The sequence below is a fragment of the Tetrao urogallus genome (genome assembly GCF_951394365.1).
Source record: "Tetrao urogallus genome assembly, chromosome: 1".
Lineage (NCBI taxonomy): Eukaryota > Metazoa > Chordata > Aves > Galliformes > Phasianidae > Tetrao > Tetrao urogallus.
The window spans coordinates 3,188,035-3,205,392 of NC_136813.1; the positions used below are offsets into that span (position 1 = coordinate 3,188,035).

Genomic DNA, 17,358 nt, shown 5'->3' on the forward strand with positions numbered 1-17,358 from the left:
AAAAAAAAGCATTATTGATTGGAAAATTACTGTCATGGGACAAACCTTGGTTAAATGGATGACCTTTTCCTATGTGCGCAGGGTACAGATGCCACGATGTTACACAAGCTGAACTCCCAGCACAAGCTGAATACCAACTACATTCCTCCAAAGAATAACTATGAAACCCAGTTTGGCATTAATCATTTTGCTGGAATAGTTTACTACGAAACAAAAGGTATGGGATGGCCCTTGGCACACTGCTGGTGTTAGGGAATGCTCAGGGGAAGGTGAGATGTTGGTGCAATGAAGCAGAGTTGGATGGCAGTCAGTACTAGTGTCAGTGTTCTCCTTTTCTGGTGGCCATGGTCTTTCAGTAGTGCCTGTAATCTGCAGAGCTTTGAACTCTATGTCCCTAGGAGAAAACTGCAGTGCTTTTCATCACTACTGTTCTCGATCTGGTCTCAAGATGTGTCTCTGTCTTCCTCCTCTCTACCTGCTCCACTGTTTTTGCTTAGTCTTTCCTAATGAAATCCACTCAGGTCCATCCCAAGCCATGGCTCTGTCAGGATATTTAGTTGTCCTGGGCTCTGGGATAATACTGTGTACCTGCATTGAATTTTTCACACACGAGCTCTGCAAACTCTCTGTCATTGCACAGCACAGCGTGTCCTTAACCCTTAAGCAATTCCATACAAATGAAGGGCGCATTTTCATTACAGTTTCTTGCTTTTGTGCACCTCTCATTACCTCCAAAGAGAAGCCACTATCCCAGCAACCCAGAGACTGTATACAGGCCACCTATTGGAGGCCACCTATTGGCCATGTCACCCTATGTCGTTGACCTATGTGTTGTCCCATTATCCTCTAGGCTTCTTGGAAAAAAACAGGGACACGCTGCATGGAGACATCATTCAGCTGGTGCATTCATCAAAAAACAAATTCATCAAACAGATTTTCCAAGCAGATGTGGCGATGGTAAGGCATGCAGCAGGTGGGAGGAGATCTTTATTTACAGGGAGAGTTTTCTTTGAAAGGGTGGAGGAATTGCAAAGGGACTAACTGCTTGGGTGCTCCTTGGGGTGTTTCAAACCTCTTAGTAAGAGCCAAAAACCACAATGTATGAATGTGGTACAACCACATTCACACTCCCAGATCACACAGTTCAGTTCTTAAAAGACTGTTTCATGCTGCGATTGCTCTTCTATTAATTGTATAGGGATGAGAACAATGAGGTTTTTGATTGTAGAAATGTGAGAAAGAGCCAGCCCTTACTGTTGAATAGTCCAAATCTTCATATAATAGAGTGACAGATGGAAACTAAATAACTGCTCTGAATGAGTTGAATATCAAGGATGCTGGGTGAAGACTTTCCAAAGTAACCACATTTTTCAGGTGTTGATGTCCTATTTCCAAACATCAGTCAATGCCACTGATGGTACAGGGGACTTAGGGACCTTCAGGAGTGCCAAACAGATTTAAGTGCTGAATATGATGGGCTCCGAAGGAAAATTAATGTTTAGATTCCAAATAAATTTCTTAAATTAGGCTACAGGTTCTTTTGCAAGGCTTATTCAAAACACAGCTACTCAGCTTTGCTCCTTCTGCAGTGAATAATTGATATCACTTTGACTTTATTAGGAATGAGATAAGGTTTATCAGCCCCACTCAGGCTACCAATTGGTGTGACACTGCCCCCAGAAGTGGATGCTCCTGCTGAAGTAGATGCTAACTCCCTTAGCATCAGTGATGCTACCCTCTTTGCTTTTTATTGCTTATTCCTCAATGCTTTTTGTTTTCAGCGCAAGATATGCAGCTCACCTTGAAAATGATTTCTTGCTTGTTTGGGCAGAACAGAATGACGTTTGCTGTGGGGAATTGATAAGAGGGAGTTCTCAGGTTTATGCAATTGTGCAGACTTAGTCATGGGGACACCGACCGAGCTTGCTGTATGGCAAGCCAAACTGAGATGCCTGCTAGGGTATTGTCTAAGATTTGAGAACTGAGACATTTTAAACCATCAGAGCACGTTGTCTTTAAACACTATGAGAATCTGTCCTGAATGGTGATCCCTCTGCCATGATGTTTAATTACCTCTGCTTTTCTTCTCTGAATGAGGGATTTGTAGTCTGATATGGAATTGGGAAGGGAGTAAAAGTTCTGTCATAGATTGTCTAGTCATGCACCATATTAGCATGAACTGAGAGAGTATGAATCCCCTAAACACCATGCAAACAAAATCTGCAAAGAAAAGAAGGATGATGGAAGAAGGAGATGAGATGACTTTGTCATTGTCTCTCACAAAAATTCAACCATCTTTGCAGCCCCTTTCTTCAAAAACATCTCCTAAAAGAAGGCGTAAGTAGGTAAGCACAGGTTGTAGGAGTGCATGCAGCAATGAGTTGGGAGAAGACTCTGCTTGGAGGTCTGCAATTGTTTCTTGAGCATCAGGAGGACTTTCTTCTTGAGGAAGTCTGGCCAGGTCAATCAAATCTAAGAATATTTCCACCAAAGAAAAGACCAGTGGCCACTCTGGTGAGAGCTAAATTAGGCTTTTGTCCTCAAGAACTTCTCAGTGAGCTCATAGGACTTGGTGAAAAGCAAATCCGTATCTAGTTTGTGGCATTCCAGCCTTCAAATGTGTTCCTTATGTGCCAGAATATTGAAGGAGGTCAAGAGTTTCGAAACCAAACTAAAGCATATGTTTGAATTTGTAGTAACTGATCCCTAAGCGACCTAATCTTTGTGCACACCAAATCCTGTGTGGGGGAAACCAGTTATTGCTGATGACACAGGGCTGAGCTTTGTTTGTGGGTGACCATTGTGGAGGAGGTCTGTCTGCTTGCATTGACTGAATTGAAACACTGCTTTGAGCACTGTCAAGTGAAATGACAGATTCAGTGGGAATTACACATGGTTCCTCTGAGGAATCGACATGGCCCATAGCCACCACGGTCTGACGGTTTTGCATGCTCCACTTGCAGATAGAGCAAGAAAGGTGGAAATCAAAGATGGAATATTGATGAAAGGAAAAAGAAAGAGCAGATCTGGGTGCTTTTCCTTCAGTGAAAAGTTCATTTCTGTAGAATCAGGGGAAGAAGAGAGCAGTATCTTTAGGATTCTTGTGAATTATTTTTTTTATTTTTGATGGCATCTTGCAACTGGTCAGAGGGGAGCAGGGATTTCCAAGGCAGAGGACTGGGGAAGGCTGAATCTGAATGGTAACAAGTGAGTTATTTCTAAGAGGCAAGAGCTGGACAGCAGTGGTTCCCTCAGGTTCAAGGATGTGAACATTAAGAGAAAAGGGGAAAGCCAGGATCTACAAGAATCTAAGAATTAGCCCAGTTTGCTGATGGGATGTTTCAACGCCTCCAAGACTAACAATGTCGGGCTCCCAGTTTGGTTATTCCTTCTTTTCACTGTTTGCTCTTCTCTGTCTCTGTTCTTTTTGTTGTTTGTTTGTTTGTTTGTTTGTTTTACCTGTGCTTCATGTAGTTTCTCTGTGGCTATGCATCCAGCACTTTTGGCCAGTCGCCCACACCCACGCCAAAGGTAAACTGAATACATGAGTTTCTCTGCTGTATGTTCACCTCTCCTTGGCAAAGATTGTGCTTCTCTCTTGTTGGTCTGTTGCTCTCCCTGTGTTCTCTATAGAGGATCCATTTCAAGTGTTGATGTGACAAAGAGCTTTTTTAGGGCTTGCTGACTATTTACAGAAGTATGAATCGTTTATTTGTAAAATTTAACTCAGAAGAGATTTATCACAATGGGAGTTTGGTTTGGATAAAATCAGAACCAGCCTGAGACAAAGTTTTGGATTCGGATTTTTGTTTGTTTGTTTGTTTGTTTGTTGCTGGTTTTTTTTCCTTTTTTTTTTCCTTTTTTTTTTTCCCCTGATATTTGAATCATTTTATATAACTTCAGATTGACCACCTGTGGGATTTGGTTATCATGTTGCCAACATTGGCATCAGTGGTTCATTACACCTCAGTGCAACAGCAAATCTGGCTCTGTTTTGCACACGGGGGGGGGGCAAGAGGCTGATGGTTCATGCACAAACAGAGACTCTTGGATTTCATTATGGGATTGCTTGGAATTGCTGTCATTTTTAGGATCATTTCATGCCTTGTGAGAGTTCAAATTCAGCTCTTCAAAGGTGCAGTTAATATTGAACTTATCCATGCTCATCCAAACAGGCTCTTGGCACCTGTTTTAGGTCTTTCCTGTTGTACCTCACCTCCTGACTGGTTCTGATGGCTTCCCAAACCTTTTGTGCTAGATGTTTGACCATAGAGTATTGTGTGCTAATGGTTTTGTGACATCAGCTCTGTGACTCTGCCTACATTTCTTTGACAGCCCCCTAATAGCCAAGGGATTATGTTAGAGATGGACCTGGCTTTCAAAATTCAGATCCTTGCATGGGCTGAATTTCAACCCTTCTTACCTCCACGTTGTTTCAGAATGTTTGTATTTGGAATTCCAATGAGGATGACCTAACCCAAAATGAACCAAAGCCATTAATTCCAAAGCTGAACTCCTTCCCCTCCATATCATGATTGAAAAGTGTTTGGGTAGCAGCATCTTGTTGAGCCCTATTCTAAGACGGTAGCAGTGCCACACACCAAAAGAAAAAAATTATTCCTGAATTAAGATATGGTGAAGTAAAGCACAGGAGAGAATTGTGCAAAACCCATCAGAAATGCCCATGTCAGTCTTCTTCTCTGAAGACAACAAGAGATACAGGGAAATGAGAGAAATAACACTGATGATTTCTGAGAGTCTTGTTGTCATTACAGTTCTTGTAACGTAGCCTAGTGTTTTGTAAATTTTCTAATAAAGAATTGATCATGTTTGGTAGGCACTGAGGCAAGGGAAGAACAACAGTTACAACAGTAACTTGTAGGAAATGGAGCCTTAGTTCAAAAGAATAATGCTCAGCACTGTTATTTATCCCATGTCAGCTCTGCATCTCAAGGCACTTTCCAGATTGCACGCCCTTTAGGACACACACTGTCTCTTCACTATATGCTACCTCAAAACCTGCTATGAGGTAGCCCCAATTTTCAGTGGTCACCTAGAGGTGACCCCAATGACATTTGCTACAGCAAACAGTGAGCATCAATGTCCTCAGACTTGACAAAAATAAAAGGCTAAAGCACATGCCATTTTGGCATGGCTCAGGGCTGCAACCATAGTATCATTAAGGTTGGAAAAGACCTCTGAGATGACTGAATTCAATTCCAGCTCATCCCCACCATGCCCATTTACCATGTTTCTCAGTGCCACATCTCCACAGTTCTTTAATACCTGTAGGGATGGTGACTCCACCACCTCCCTGAGCAGCCTGTTCCAAGGCCTCGCCACTCTTTCTTTATGAGAAGAATTTCTTCCTAATATCCAGCACCTGTGAATGTTGCTTATCCTTCCACATTATACAAATCTCAACCTCCTTGAGCTAGGCTATCTATGGACACTGATCAAGAAACAGCATCTGTCCCAAAGACTCTACTATAGGAGTTTAAAAGCTAGGACCTGTCTTGCCAGGAGAAAAGTAGAATGTATTCAGCCCTTTATCCTTCAGTTTTTTGGGACTGTGTCTATTTTGAGCTAAAAAAGTTCTTCCTCCACAACACAGTTTACATTTTCAGTGCCTCACATTGTTGGCAGGCTGCTCCACTTACTTTTTTGGCCATTTTGTTGAAATGACAAAGGAGATGTGATTGTCCCCACACTGGTGTTTAATTGAGGCAGGAGGAACAATGACTTCAGCATTGTCATCCTGTCCATACAGGAAGACGTTAATGAAAAACTCTTGCCTGAGGTTTCATTGTGTAGCTGAGAGCTCAGTAAGCTCCTATTGGAGCTGGTGCCCACCATGGAAGGGTCAGTGTGAAATGTCAAGGATGCAGGGGACATCCATCCATTCACATCCAATGCCCACTTGAATGGATGATGTCTTCTTGACAGGAAGAGCCTGGAGCTCTCTAATGATTTTAATAAGAATTCAAATTCTGGCCAAATTTTGTCCAGGTTCTGGCCAATGTTCCTTCTCTCCTGCCATTCCCATCAAAATGGATGCAAATAACACCACTGCCTTACACCAGAGCTGGATGCATGCAAGGAAGAACTGCAAGGCACCAGCAAGGCAGAATCTGCTGTCTGCAAGCAAACTGCTCTTTCATTTCATATATAGGGGACCCTTGTATGAAGTCTTGCACCCTTCCTACCACCACAGCTGACAAATGACCTCTCCCAGCTAAACCCAAATCAGCAAACCTGACAAATGGGCAGCTGCTCCCAACTCCCAGCTGCGCTCCTGCATCTGTTGCTGCTTCTTGTGACTGTCATTTCATATTGCATGAAGGTGACCCCTTACACAGAATTAGCAAAGTGCTAAGAAAGCAGCCACCAAAATTATCCAAACTAGGATTCTTGCTAGAACAGCCTATTCCTCATCAAATCTGTGATGGAATGTGAGCATCAAACTCTATGCTGCTCTGCAGGTAGCAGCTGCATCCATTAATTACCTTAGGTTTGTTAATGGCTTGTCCTTCAGTGGAGAATTTTGCTGGGAGAGGTCACTGGTGGCCCCTCAAGCTCTCTTGGCCAAGACAAGCAGGTTTTTCTGGTGTGTGCATGAGCTGGGTTTTCTCTGCTCATGTTGTCTTGTTGGAATTCCATGATGACTTTGTGTTTGTGCTGATTGGGTTTGTCCTATTACTGTGTCCAACCTGAGCTCTGGGGGTCATTTTTGGGGGTTGGGGATGTTGTCTGCTGTAAGATGAAGCACACATAAGGATTTTAGCAAAAGAAGTCAAAATAAAACTCACCACCTTGCAGAACAGAGGGGCAAGATGGAGATGGAGACTTTGTAGCTCCACACCATGGCTTGGCCACCTGCAAAGAAGAGGATGTTTGGAGGAAAAGTGCATGAAAATCCTGCTCGAATCCTCTCTTTGGGAATTCCCTGGCCATCAGGTCATATCACAGGCCATGTCACAGTGTGTCCTATTTTGGAGATGTAATGTGGGGCCTGCCTCTTCCTCCTCCAAACCATCAGCAGCACCTGCTGCCCTACAAATGCTCCACGGACACCAGACCACTGTGTCTGATGCTTAACATGGTATGGTAGTAGCAAAAAGAAAGCCAGTGGCTTCATTTAGTTTGGAGAAATGTTCTCCCACAACAAAGGAAGAGCTATTTAGAGGAAACTTTCCATTCTTCTTTACAAATACTTGCCCAAAGCTCTAGGTGAGATTATTAATTTCACCAATGGAGCTAAAACTAGCAAAATACTCAAAATCATCCTAGAAGAACAGTGATAGCAAGGTTGGCATGACTTACTGTACCCATCCTCGAAGGCGTTCAAGGCCAGGTTGGATGGGGTGCTGGGCAGGCTGACCTGGTGGTTGGCAACCAGCCCATGGCAGAGAGTTGGAAATGGATGATCTTCAAGGTCCCTTCCAATCTAAGCCATTCCGTGATGTACGGGATGGGGAAAGCCAAGCATCTCCTGGGTAATGCATTGCCCCAGGTTGCAATAGAGAAATTGTTGAAGACCGAATAGGGGCTGTTTGCTCTCACAAGCCAATCTTCTTTATAGCTTTGCATTAGATGCTTGGGAATGTGAGTCAGACAGGGAGGCTTAAGCAGGACAAATTGCATTCCAGCACTATTCCACCTTTGGATGAGGCACACAGGGCAAATTGCAGGTTGTCTATCCAATACAAAAGAGAAAAACTCAGGTGCCCCAAGTCCAAGCCCTCTCCCCCACATCTTCCACCCTCCATCTCAGCCCTGAAGCCTCCACTCCCACCTCCAGCTGCAGCAGGAGTCTCGTGGGACCGTGGCTGGAGGGGAAGGGCACTGTTATCCTTTCATTTCCTGAGCCTGCTCTGCTGTGGTTTTGCAGGGAGCGGAGACGAGGAAGCGCTCGCCGACTCTCAGCAGCCAGTTCAAGCGGTCCCTGGAGCTGTTGATGAGGACTCTCAGTGTCTGCCAGCCCTTTTTTGTCCGCTGCATCAAGCCCAATGAGTACAAGAAGCCCATGGTAAGTTCTGCTTTTCTCTCTTGCTTGTTTTTTTTATTTTATGGGATTATCCACTGGAGCTAGCGGCTAACACAGCCCTTTCTGCAAGCAGACAAGTCCACAGAATTTGTTAAGGCAAATTTGGGCACTGTACCTTCAATGCAGCAGCACCCCAAACTTTCTGTGAAGGGGAGATGTTTCCCCCACCTTCATTCCCAAGGATGACCTCGAGGAATTCACCCTGTAGCCCTTTATCCTATAGGAAATGCCTTTTATTTCCATAGTGGGTCAGAGCCTCTGTTCTAGCCATAGTGCCCTGCATCGTGTCCTCTTGCTGGGTCTGATGTTTCCTACAAGTGATCCCCTTTCTGTGCATGTTTTCTACAAAATTTTTGAGGGATCTTACTTTTTTCACCCCACTAGATTCTTTCCAACTGTTACCTCTTTTTCTGTTGTTTTTTGTTTTTGGGTTTTTTTTGTTTGCTTGTTTGTTTGCAGCAGTATCAGATGTACAATTAAAAATCACAGAGGGAAGAAAATGGTAAATAGCGCAAAGGAAAAATCAAAGTTTTGTTTTTATTCCTGTGTGGTCCTGTGTGGAGCCAGGATTTGGACTTGATGATCCTTATGGGTCCCTTCCAACATGGAATATTCTGTAATTCTGTGATTCAACAGTAGAATCATAGAATCATAGAATCCTTAGAGTTGGAAGGGACCTCCGAGGGTCAATTATATAGCTGTGATTCCCAGGGCTGGTGGTGATAGACTGTGACAGAGAGAATTATTAGAACATTAGGTATTTTATCCATATGAACAACCAATAGGCAATCCTCCCATCTCTCAGAGCGCTCTTAAACCAAACAGCACAAAGGCTTAAGACAAAAAAAAAGGTTAAAAATTACTCAGAGCCTTAAAAACAGTTGGCAGCCCATTGAAACTGCCACTTTTATTGTATCCATTTCCAAAGCAGTAAACGCTCTGGGATAAACTTCAATGAATAAATGAGTGTGTGGCTGTAGATTCCCCAGTGGTGTTGAATGGCCTCAGGTTCAGCACCCTGATGAACTGAGTCCTGGATCTATCCAGTCACCACTCTTAATAGTGATTCTTCTTGGGGTTAAAGAGCTTTATCTAATAGTAATTTCAGCTTTTTTTCTTTCAGTGGCTTATCTAGAGAGAAGTTATCTACATCAAGGTGGAGTTTTATCTAAAGTTAGTTAGAAAACTCAAATGAGTACCAAAAAAAAAAAAGTACAGAACGTCAAATTTTGGACATCCAAGCAGTGTTTGCTTGTAACTTATAGTTCAGTGAGCATAGCACAGCATGGGGCAAAGAGTTTGGTGGCTCTCTGAGTGGTTTATTGTTCTTTGGGTGAACATTAAAAGGCAGTTAATGGCATATTAAAGGAGTATTTTGGGTTAATATGTAACAGTGTGTCTAAACTGAGATCACTGAGCTGAGGCCAAAGCAAAACCTTGCTTCAGAACATGGGTGGTGCTGAGAAATTGCTGCACATTCTGAACTGATGTTAACAAATTATTCGTGGTGCCCCAACTCTGAGCTGCTTTTTTGCATTTGGGTATCTGGGATTCAGTCAGGCATTCTGCATCCTTTTTAGCAAATTGTATTTGACCAGCTGTGATAAGAGCTAGCTAGAATATTGCGTTCAGCACATTAACTACAAGACTTTTGGTGGGACATAAAAAAAATATAAAAGCATGGAAGAATAGAATCTCACTGTTAAAGTCATGAGTGGATGAGTTAACCCTGCATGAAGGACTGCAGTGATGTGAGAAGTGTGTTTTTGTTCTATTTATTTTTGGCATGGTTTAGTAATCCAAAGGAAAAATATCCCAGATAATGGAGCACAGAGCTGTGCAGGGTCACTGCAGAAGAGAGCATTTTCTGGGAGTTCATTTTCTGTCCCAGCCAATGAAGGAAAGTGTGTTGATAGTGATAGGAAACAGCATGCCGGGAAGTGAAAGGTCATTGGAAAGACCTGGCTGTTTGTTACTTTCTGTTATTTTAAAGCTTTTGTTTCCTTTCTAAAATGTACTTTTGAAAAAAAAAAAAAAAAAAATGAAAAGAAGAAAAAAAAAGAAAACCTTTCTTTTTTTTTTTTTTACAAGCCCTCAACTGCTTCATGGAGCAGGGAGAGAGGAGGAGAGGAGAACACAACAGGGCTTACTGCCCTAACTGTCTATGCTGTTCCAGCACCACACTATGTCTGCCTTTATTTGACATTTAATGACCACAAGTGTTCATTACAAGGTGTTGTTCACTGCTACGTTGTGTTCTCAGATCTTCTCTCCATCCTCTTCATAGAATGTAGGGCATGTGCTGCTTTGCATAGAGGAGTTGAAGAAAGGTCCATGATAGCCAACTCCTATAGCCTCGGGTCCACCACATGGAGGGTTTGAGTGGGTGCCTGCCCTCATTGCCTTACACAGCTTCCATCTTATGGCCACGCCAATGTGTGCAATCATAAAATTATTTAGATTGGAAAAGACCTCTAGTCCAAACCCAACCTATTAGCACCATGCCCACTGGCTGACCATGTCCCTCAGTGCCACGTTTCCATGGTTCTTGAACACCTCCAAGGACAGTGACTCCACCACCCCCATGGGCAGCCTGTGCCAATGCATTGCCGTTCTTTCTAAGAATAATTTCTTCCTAATATCCAGTCAAACCACCATGTCCTGTAACCTTCCCAGCTGTTTGACCGGGAGCTGTGCGTCCGTCAGCTGAGGTACTCAGGGATGATGGAGACCATTCGGATCCGCCGTGCTGGCTACCCCATCCGCTATACATTTGTGGAGTTTGTGGACCGATACCGGGTGCTTATGCCTGGGGTGAAGCCAGCATACAAGCAGGTGAGTGTCTTCTTCCATTGCCAATAATTGTTCTTTATTGGTCTCTCTGGAGGTGTTCATAGGAGGTGCATCCTCTCCGAAAGCAATTGTGAAGCATTTGATCCCCAGATGTGGCAGCAGTTCTCTTTTCAAGTGAAAGAAGAGTGGTTGTGGGACTGGTAGGGACAGAGAGCTGAGCACCAAGGGGCCTTATTCAGCCATTCCCACTCCTTCCCCTTAAATGTGGTGAGAAGTAAATTAGCAGAAAACTACTGGAATTTAGACCAGAAAGGATCAGCACTGATCAGGAAAGGTGAAGCTGGTCCTGATAAACAACATTTCTATTCCCACTAGGGGGACCTGCGTGGGACATGCCAGCGCATTGCTGAAGCGGTGCTTGGAAAGGATGATGACTGGCAGATTGGCAAGACAAAGATATTCCTGAAGGTACTGGGCTCCCTGCATCAATCTGCTATCCAGGATCCTTGTTGATGAAGGGGCCTCCTACCAACCCTTTCCATCACAAGACATGACCCTGACATCCGGTCTCTGGGCTGGCACAGCAATAAGCAGAAACTGAGCCAAGGCAGGATATCTGGAGCTGGTTTAGGAAGTGTCAGGCAGGAGGAAGTCCTGACACGCTGCCAGCCCTGATGCATGCACATACTCGTACAGACGCGGAAATAGTCACATTAAACACAGCCTTTTCCCTCCTGGGAAAAGAGAAGTGTGCATGCAAAGCCCTGCAGAAAGAGGGATTGAGAGTAGAATCACAGGATCACAGAATCACAGAATCACAAGGTTGGAAATGACCTGCAAGATCATCTAGTCCAACCACCCTCCCGTTCCTATTAGTACCACAAGCTCAGTTTGGTTTTGGCATGTCCTTGCACAACACAAGGCTGAGCTGACCAGGAACACAAGGCTGAGCTGACCAGGAAGCAGAATGGAAGCAAAGCCTTCTCTTGTGCAGAAATCTCATAACTAGATTCTGCTGGCTTATATTTAAATAACACCCACACCTCATCTCCATCCTTTCCCTAGAATCTGTTTCTACTAGTCACTCTTTCCAGAGCCTGTTATCAAGATCGCACAGCTGTTAGGGCAGGAAACGGAGAAATCAGGAGGCCCTGAGGGGTAGTGTGAGGTCAAGCAGGAAGCATGTGGACTTGCCTGCACTGCACCCAATGTGGCAGGGTTCAGCATGCCACAACTGGGACAGAAAGTGAAGCTCATTGTGGGAGGAATGAAAAGAAGGCTTAGATTAGTGCATCTGAATGCTTCAGGGCAAGGAAATTCCACATAATGAAGCTGTTTTGTCCTTAGGGTATGGAAGAACTGTAGCTTTAGCTGGAGGGAGTGATGTGACCCAGGCAGTCTGAGGTTTGCTCCCAAACCTGTCCAGTGCTTCTGGGACTTGTCCCCATGGCTAATGGCACTGGCAGGAAGCTCAGCATGGAAGGACAATACAATGTGTGTGCTTTCAGACACACAAAGTTCAGCATATTCAGACTGTTACTGCTCTGGTTCAATTGGGAATTAAGGCAGTGAATCACTAAGATTTATGTTAGAATTTCTCCAGGAGAAGGTAAGGAATGCTCGGGAATTAAAATGTCCAAAGAGTTTGTTTTGGTCTTGTTCCCTTGTGAAGGGCCTTGCATCATCTTTGCTGCCGTATTTCAAGTGATTGTAGGTCTTCAGAAATGAGTACTGTGTTGTTTCCCCCCTCAGGATCACCACGACATGCTGCTGGAGATTGAGAGGGACAAGGCCATCACAGACAAAGTCATCCTCATCCAGAAGGTTGTGCGTGGGTTCAAGGACAGGTAAGTGTGAGCCTTTCTGTTGTCTGGGATGTGGGCTAACAAGCAGCTCCAGAGGGATGCATTGCTCCCTCTTCACCCATCTTACCTGAGCGGCCTGTAGCTGGGAAGAGGGAACTTGTCACGCAGGTGCAACAAATACTGGGGGAAAACAGTAGAAGAAATAGAAGTAAAATTTTTCCTTGCCTCAAATATGGACTGAATAGAACCTTCTGTTCCTGCTTGGTGGTGTCTTCAAGGGAACAAATATTTGTTAAGTGAGACTCTGCTGAAGGCAACACTAAGCCCCCAGTCTGCAGCAGATCCCCACAAGACTGCAGCGGGGTTATTGAAACCTCCATTACAGCTAATGTTCCCATCTTAGAATCACAGAATCACAGACTGGTTTGGGTTGATCAGCTTTTTGATGGATCAGTTTGCCCAAAGCCCTGTCCAACCTGACCCTGAACACTTTCAAGGATGATTCACTGCATCTTTTCTAAGCAGACTTTACCAGGGTCTCACCATCTTCAGAGTGGAGAATATCTCCCTAATATCTAAACTAAATCTATCTTCTTTTAATCTGAAAGCATTACACTTTGTCCTATTGCTACACTCCTTGATAGTGGCTGTCTTCCAAGCTTTAAGCCCTCTTTAAGCCCTCTGGAAAGGGGCTTTCTACAGCAATCCTGTAGAGATCTCTGAGTTCTTGTGATGCTGCTGTCCCCAGGGTGTCTATGCACATGTTCAGACCAGACTCAGGAGCATGTAGTGAGCAGATGAGGGTAGTGGGGTGGTATTGCTGAAGTCTGAATCAGATTGAATCAATTTGCAGGTGCCTGTTATTGAAGCAGGGAGAGCAGTCAGTGAGATTTCAGAGGAGAATGCAAAGGGGGGAAGGCAGGGACCATTCAATATCTGCTCTGCCCAATCCCATGGATCAGCATATGGAGACCCATCAGAGAGAGACCATACAGACCTTCTTGTAAAGGCAAAGAAAGCTGGGGAAGGGGAAATTTTCAAGCAAAAAATGCAGAATTTGTTCCACCCAGATACTCAATTTCAAGTCTCTAAAGAATGAGGCCCAGGAGATAATAAATCATGGCCAAACTGCAGACACACATGTCTGAAATGCCTTTACAGGTCCAATTTCCTGAAAGTGAGAAATTCAGTCCTGATGATTCAGAGATACTGGCGTGGACATAACTGCAGGAAGAACTACGGTGCTGTAAGTAAATGGGTGCTTCCTCACACTTCTGCCTTCCTACGTGTTTTAGCTGGGACCTAAATTAGAGTTTTCTGGATCAGTTTGCCCCACTAGGTTTGGGTTGGTGTGATGAGAAAGGAACTGTGTCCTTGCTGTTTTGCCTTCTCATTAAAGACAGCTCCTTATCACCTCCATGCTGTCCCTTTTGCTCACAGATTAGATTTCCATTGTATCAAATAGTCACTTGGACTTTTAAAAGCCTTGCCCTACTGTCCAAGTGATTGAAAACTCTGAAAAACAGACTCCATCCCCATATGTGATCACATCTGCAAACAGGGCTTTCTCCTGGGCTCTCCTCAGCCTAATCCATGGCCTTCATCTCTCCTTGTCCTAGCTAGTTCTGATCCCTAAGTGGGTCATTTCAGAAGTGTGCTGTGGTCTAAAGGGTTCAGTATCATCGTGTGAGGCTGCAATAGGATAGAAATTGCCATTTCCAGACTGATCAAGGTGCTGCCTGCTTCCACAAAGCCAATTCATGGAAAGAGATCTGGAGGAGCAGCGATTCGCAGGGAAGTTATAGAATCACAGAATAGCTTGTTTTGGAACAGACCTCAAAGATCATCTAGCTCCAACCCCCCTGCCTTGAGCAAAATTGCCAACTGCTAGATGAAGTGCTTAAGTCCATGAGAGATGTTGGAACTCCATGGGAGCAGGCTCGAGGTTGATATCAGGAGCCAGACCTTTTGAAACCTCTCAAAGACAGAAACCACAGGTCTCAGTGGGCAAGAAACTCCCTTCATCCTCCTTGGGCTTTAATTAACGCAGCAGCCAGAGGGCTTCATTTCTCCACCCTCTTGGAGAACCTCCCTCCCAGAGGGTTTGTCTTGGCGAGATCTGATTTCAGTCACTCTTATTTAAGAAGGAGATTAGCAAAGCAAATCTGCTTAGGGTGAGCTGCGGTGGATGGGTTTCATGGTTCTCTCTTTTGCAGATGCGTATTGGCTTCCTGAGACTGCAAGCCCTCTACCGGTCCCGCAAACTCCACAAGCAGTACCACATGGCCCGCCGGCGCATCATCGAGTTTCAGGCCCGCTGCAGGGGCTACCTGGTCCGTAGGGCTTTCCGTCACCGCCTCTGGGCTGTCCTCACTGTGCAGGCCTATGCGCGGGGCATGATAGCACGGAGGCTGTACAAGCGCCTCCGAGGAGAGGTACGTATTGTGGAGAGGATGGTAGTGGGAAATAGAAGTGGGGAGAGGGAGGACAAATAGGTTAAAGGGCGCCAAAGAATCCTAAGAAGTAGGAAACGTCTCTTGAGAAGGGCTCCTGTGTTTATTCCTCAGTATCATCGGCGCCTGGAAGCAGAGAAACTTCGGCTGGCAGAAGAGGAACGGCTCCGAAAGGAGATGAGTGCCAAGAAAGCCAAAGAGGAAGCAGAAAAGAAACATCAAGTATGCCAGGATTGCTCTTTCCAGGGCTCTCTCACTATTTTCAAGGGCCTGCTTCTGCTCCGTTGAGGGGGAATGCCAAAAATATCTGAGGGATTTCTGCCCTGCTTGAGTTATTTGTGTTTAATTCACTAAAGCCTTCTGTGCTCTATCTGGACTTAGGCTGCTCCAGAATTTCTGATCTGCTGCAAAGGAATGTCAGAGATTACGGTTGTTATTCGCTTCCTTTTGGTGTTGTATGAAGGCTGAAGGTGGAATTGTGTAGATAATGTGTATATATGCAAGTGTGCACATATGGAAGAGAATATATTATTGCTTTGTCCTTCTACAGTAAGGGAGCTGAGATTCTATATAAACATGCTACTGTTTAGCTCCAACTCACATGACTGGGATAGTGTCCTGAGCACTGAGAACCCCACATTTCTAAAGCTGGTCTCCATGGAATTCAGTGCCACCTCTCTGGAGTCAGCAGTTCAGTCACTGTACATTTTCTCTTCCAGGTACGCCTTGCCCAGCTGGCCCGCGAAGATGCAGAGAGAGAAGTAAAGGAAAAGGAGGAAGCACGTCGGAAGAAAGAGCTTTTGGAAAAAATGGAGAGAGCACGCAACGAGCCAGTGAATGACTCAGAAATGGTGGACAAAATGTTTGGATTCCTAGGGACGACCTCCTCCCTGCCTGGCCAGGAGGGACAGGCACCCAATGGCTTCGAGGTACTAAGATGCACGCAGGTTGACTGTGATATAAAAGGCTTTAGCAACACATGAATTCATTAGGGTAGGATGGGGCAATACTAAAGGGGGTCTTCCTTCCAGAGTTCCTTCCTTCTGCACAGCCCCACAGATTTGCTATGCTGTGTCTGGGACAGACATGCTGTTGCAGGTTTTCTGTGGGGCTGCTACATGGAAGGAAGCAGTATTGCTGTAAGATCAGTGAGGACCTGTGGCTTTTGTGATTTTTTTCATCACTGCTCAAGTCATTTGGCACTTGGACAGCCACTGCCACACTTAATGCTTCTCCAAGTGCTCTGGGGACTTTACTGAGCAAAGGCATGTCCTTCTGGACTCAAGATTTGCTTGGGCTCAGGAGTTACATTTCATGGTTTTCCCTCCAGTTGGCTTTTCTTGATGAAAATCAGATAGTCAGTGAAGTCAGGCCCAAGGGGGAAGTGCAGTTCAGCATCCAAAAACGTGCTGACCACCTGACAACCACTTCCCCACCAGGATCTTGAGCGAGCCCAGAAGGAGCTGGAGGAAGAGGACCTTGATGCTGCATTGCCTCTCCCTGAGGAAGAGGAGGAAGATCTCTCAGAGTACAAATTTGCCAAGTTTGCCGCCACGTATTTCCAGGGCACGACAACACACACCTACATTCGTCGACCTCTCAAGCAGCCTCTCTTGTACCACGAAGATGAAGGAGACCAGTTGGTGAGGCAGGGGAGGAAAACCCTTGAGCAGGGTGGGTTGGAGCAAGCCTGGGGAGCCTTTCACCTGAAGGGCACCAGTTTGCCTTTGGTATACACTGGTGTGTGTTCATGGTTCAGGGGAGAGCACAACCCTTATCCACTGGGGATGCTCTGAGAGTAAGACAACAAGCATTAGAGGGACACAGTGGTGAGTTTATCTCTATACCTTGATATTTAAGACAGTTAATGAAGTCTTCTGGGCTTAGGTCATGGAAGATGCAAATTGTTGTGCTGGTACCATTTGCAAAGCTGATATTTGGCAGATGCAAATGTTGTTTCTTACCTCGACATGTGCACCAGTGCAGAGCTAGCAGAGGAGAAAGGCTTGCCATATAAACAACAGTACAAGGGCAGAATTGTAATGAACATTACAAAGGCCATGAATTTTGCCTTCTCTATGATTCTCCTTCTCCTCTACAGAGGGTTAGAAGTTCTCAGTCACTGTTTATGTCTTTAGGACAAGAGGTAATTGTTGTAAGTTGCTCCAAAGGGAAGGTTGGATATTAGGAAAAATTTCTTCTCAGAAAGAATGGTCAAGCATTGGAACAGACCACCAACAGAGAGGTGGTGGAGTCATTG

The 17,358-nt window shown here is 44.8% G+C and overlaps 1 protein-coding gene across 1 annotated transcript in view; it reads left to right on the forward strand.

Moving 5' to 3' along the window:
- Positions 1-17,358, forward strand: part of MYO7A (myosin VIIA) — a gene marked incomplete at its 3' end in the record, with an annotated part of 60,707 nt that overhangs the window by 20,599 nt on the left and 22,750 nt on the right. Inside the window, exons 13-23 of the mRNA XM_079549432.1 lie at positions 82-217; positions 851-957; positions 7,892-8,029; positions 10,724-10,882; positions 11,216-11,308; positions 12,593-12,687; positions 13,807-13,891; positions 14,862-15,080; positions 15,213-15,320; positions 15,818-16,027; positions 16,538-16,741. Coding sequence (XP_079405558.1) covers positions 82-217; positions 851-957; positions 7,892-8,029; positions 10,724-10,882; positions 11,216-11,308; positions 12,593-12,687; positions 13,807-13,891; positions 14,862-15,080; positions 15,213-15,320; positions 15,818-16,027; positions 16,538-16,741 — 1,554 coding nt within the window. The remainder of the gene's footprint in view (positions 1-81; positions 218-850; positions 958-7,891; positions 8,030-10,723; positions 10,883-11,215; positions 11,309-12,592; positions 12,688-13,806; positions 13,892-14,861; positions 15,081-15,212; positions 15,321-15,817; positions 16,028-16,537; positions 16,742-17,358) is intronic.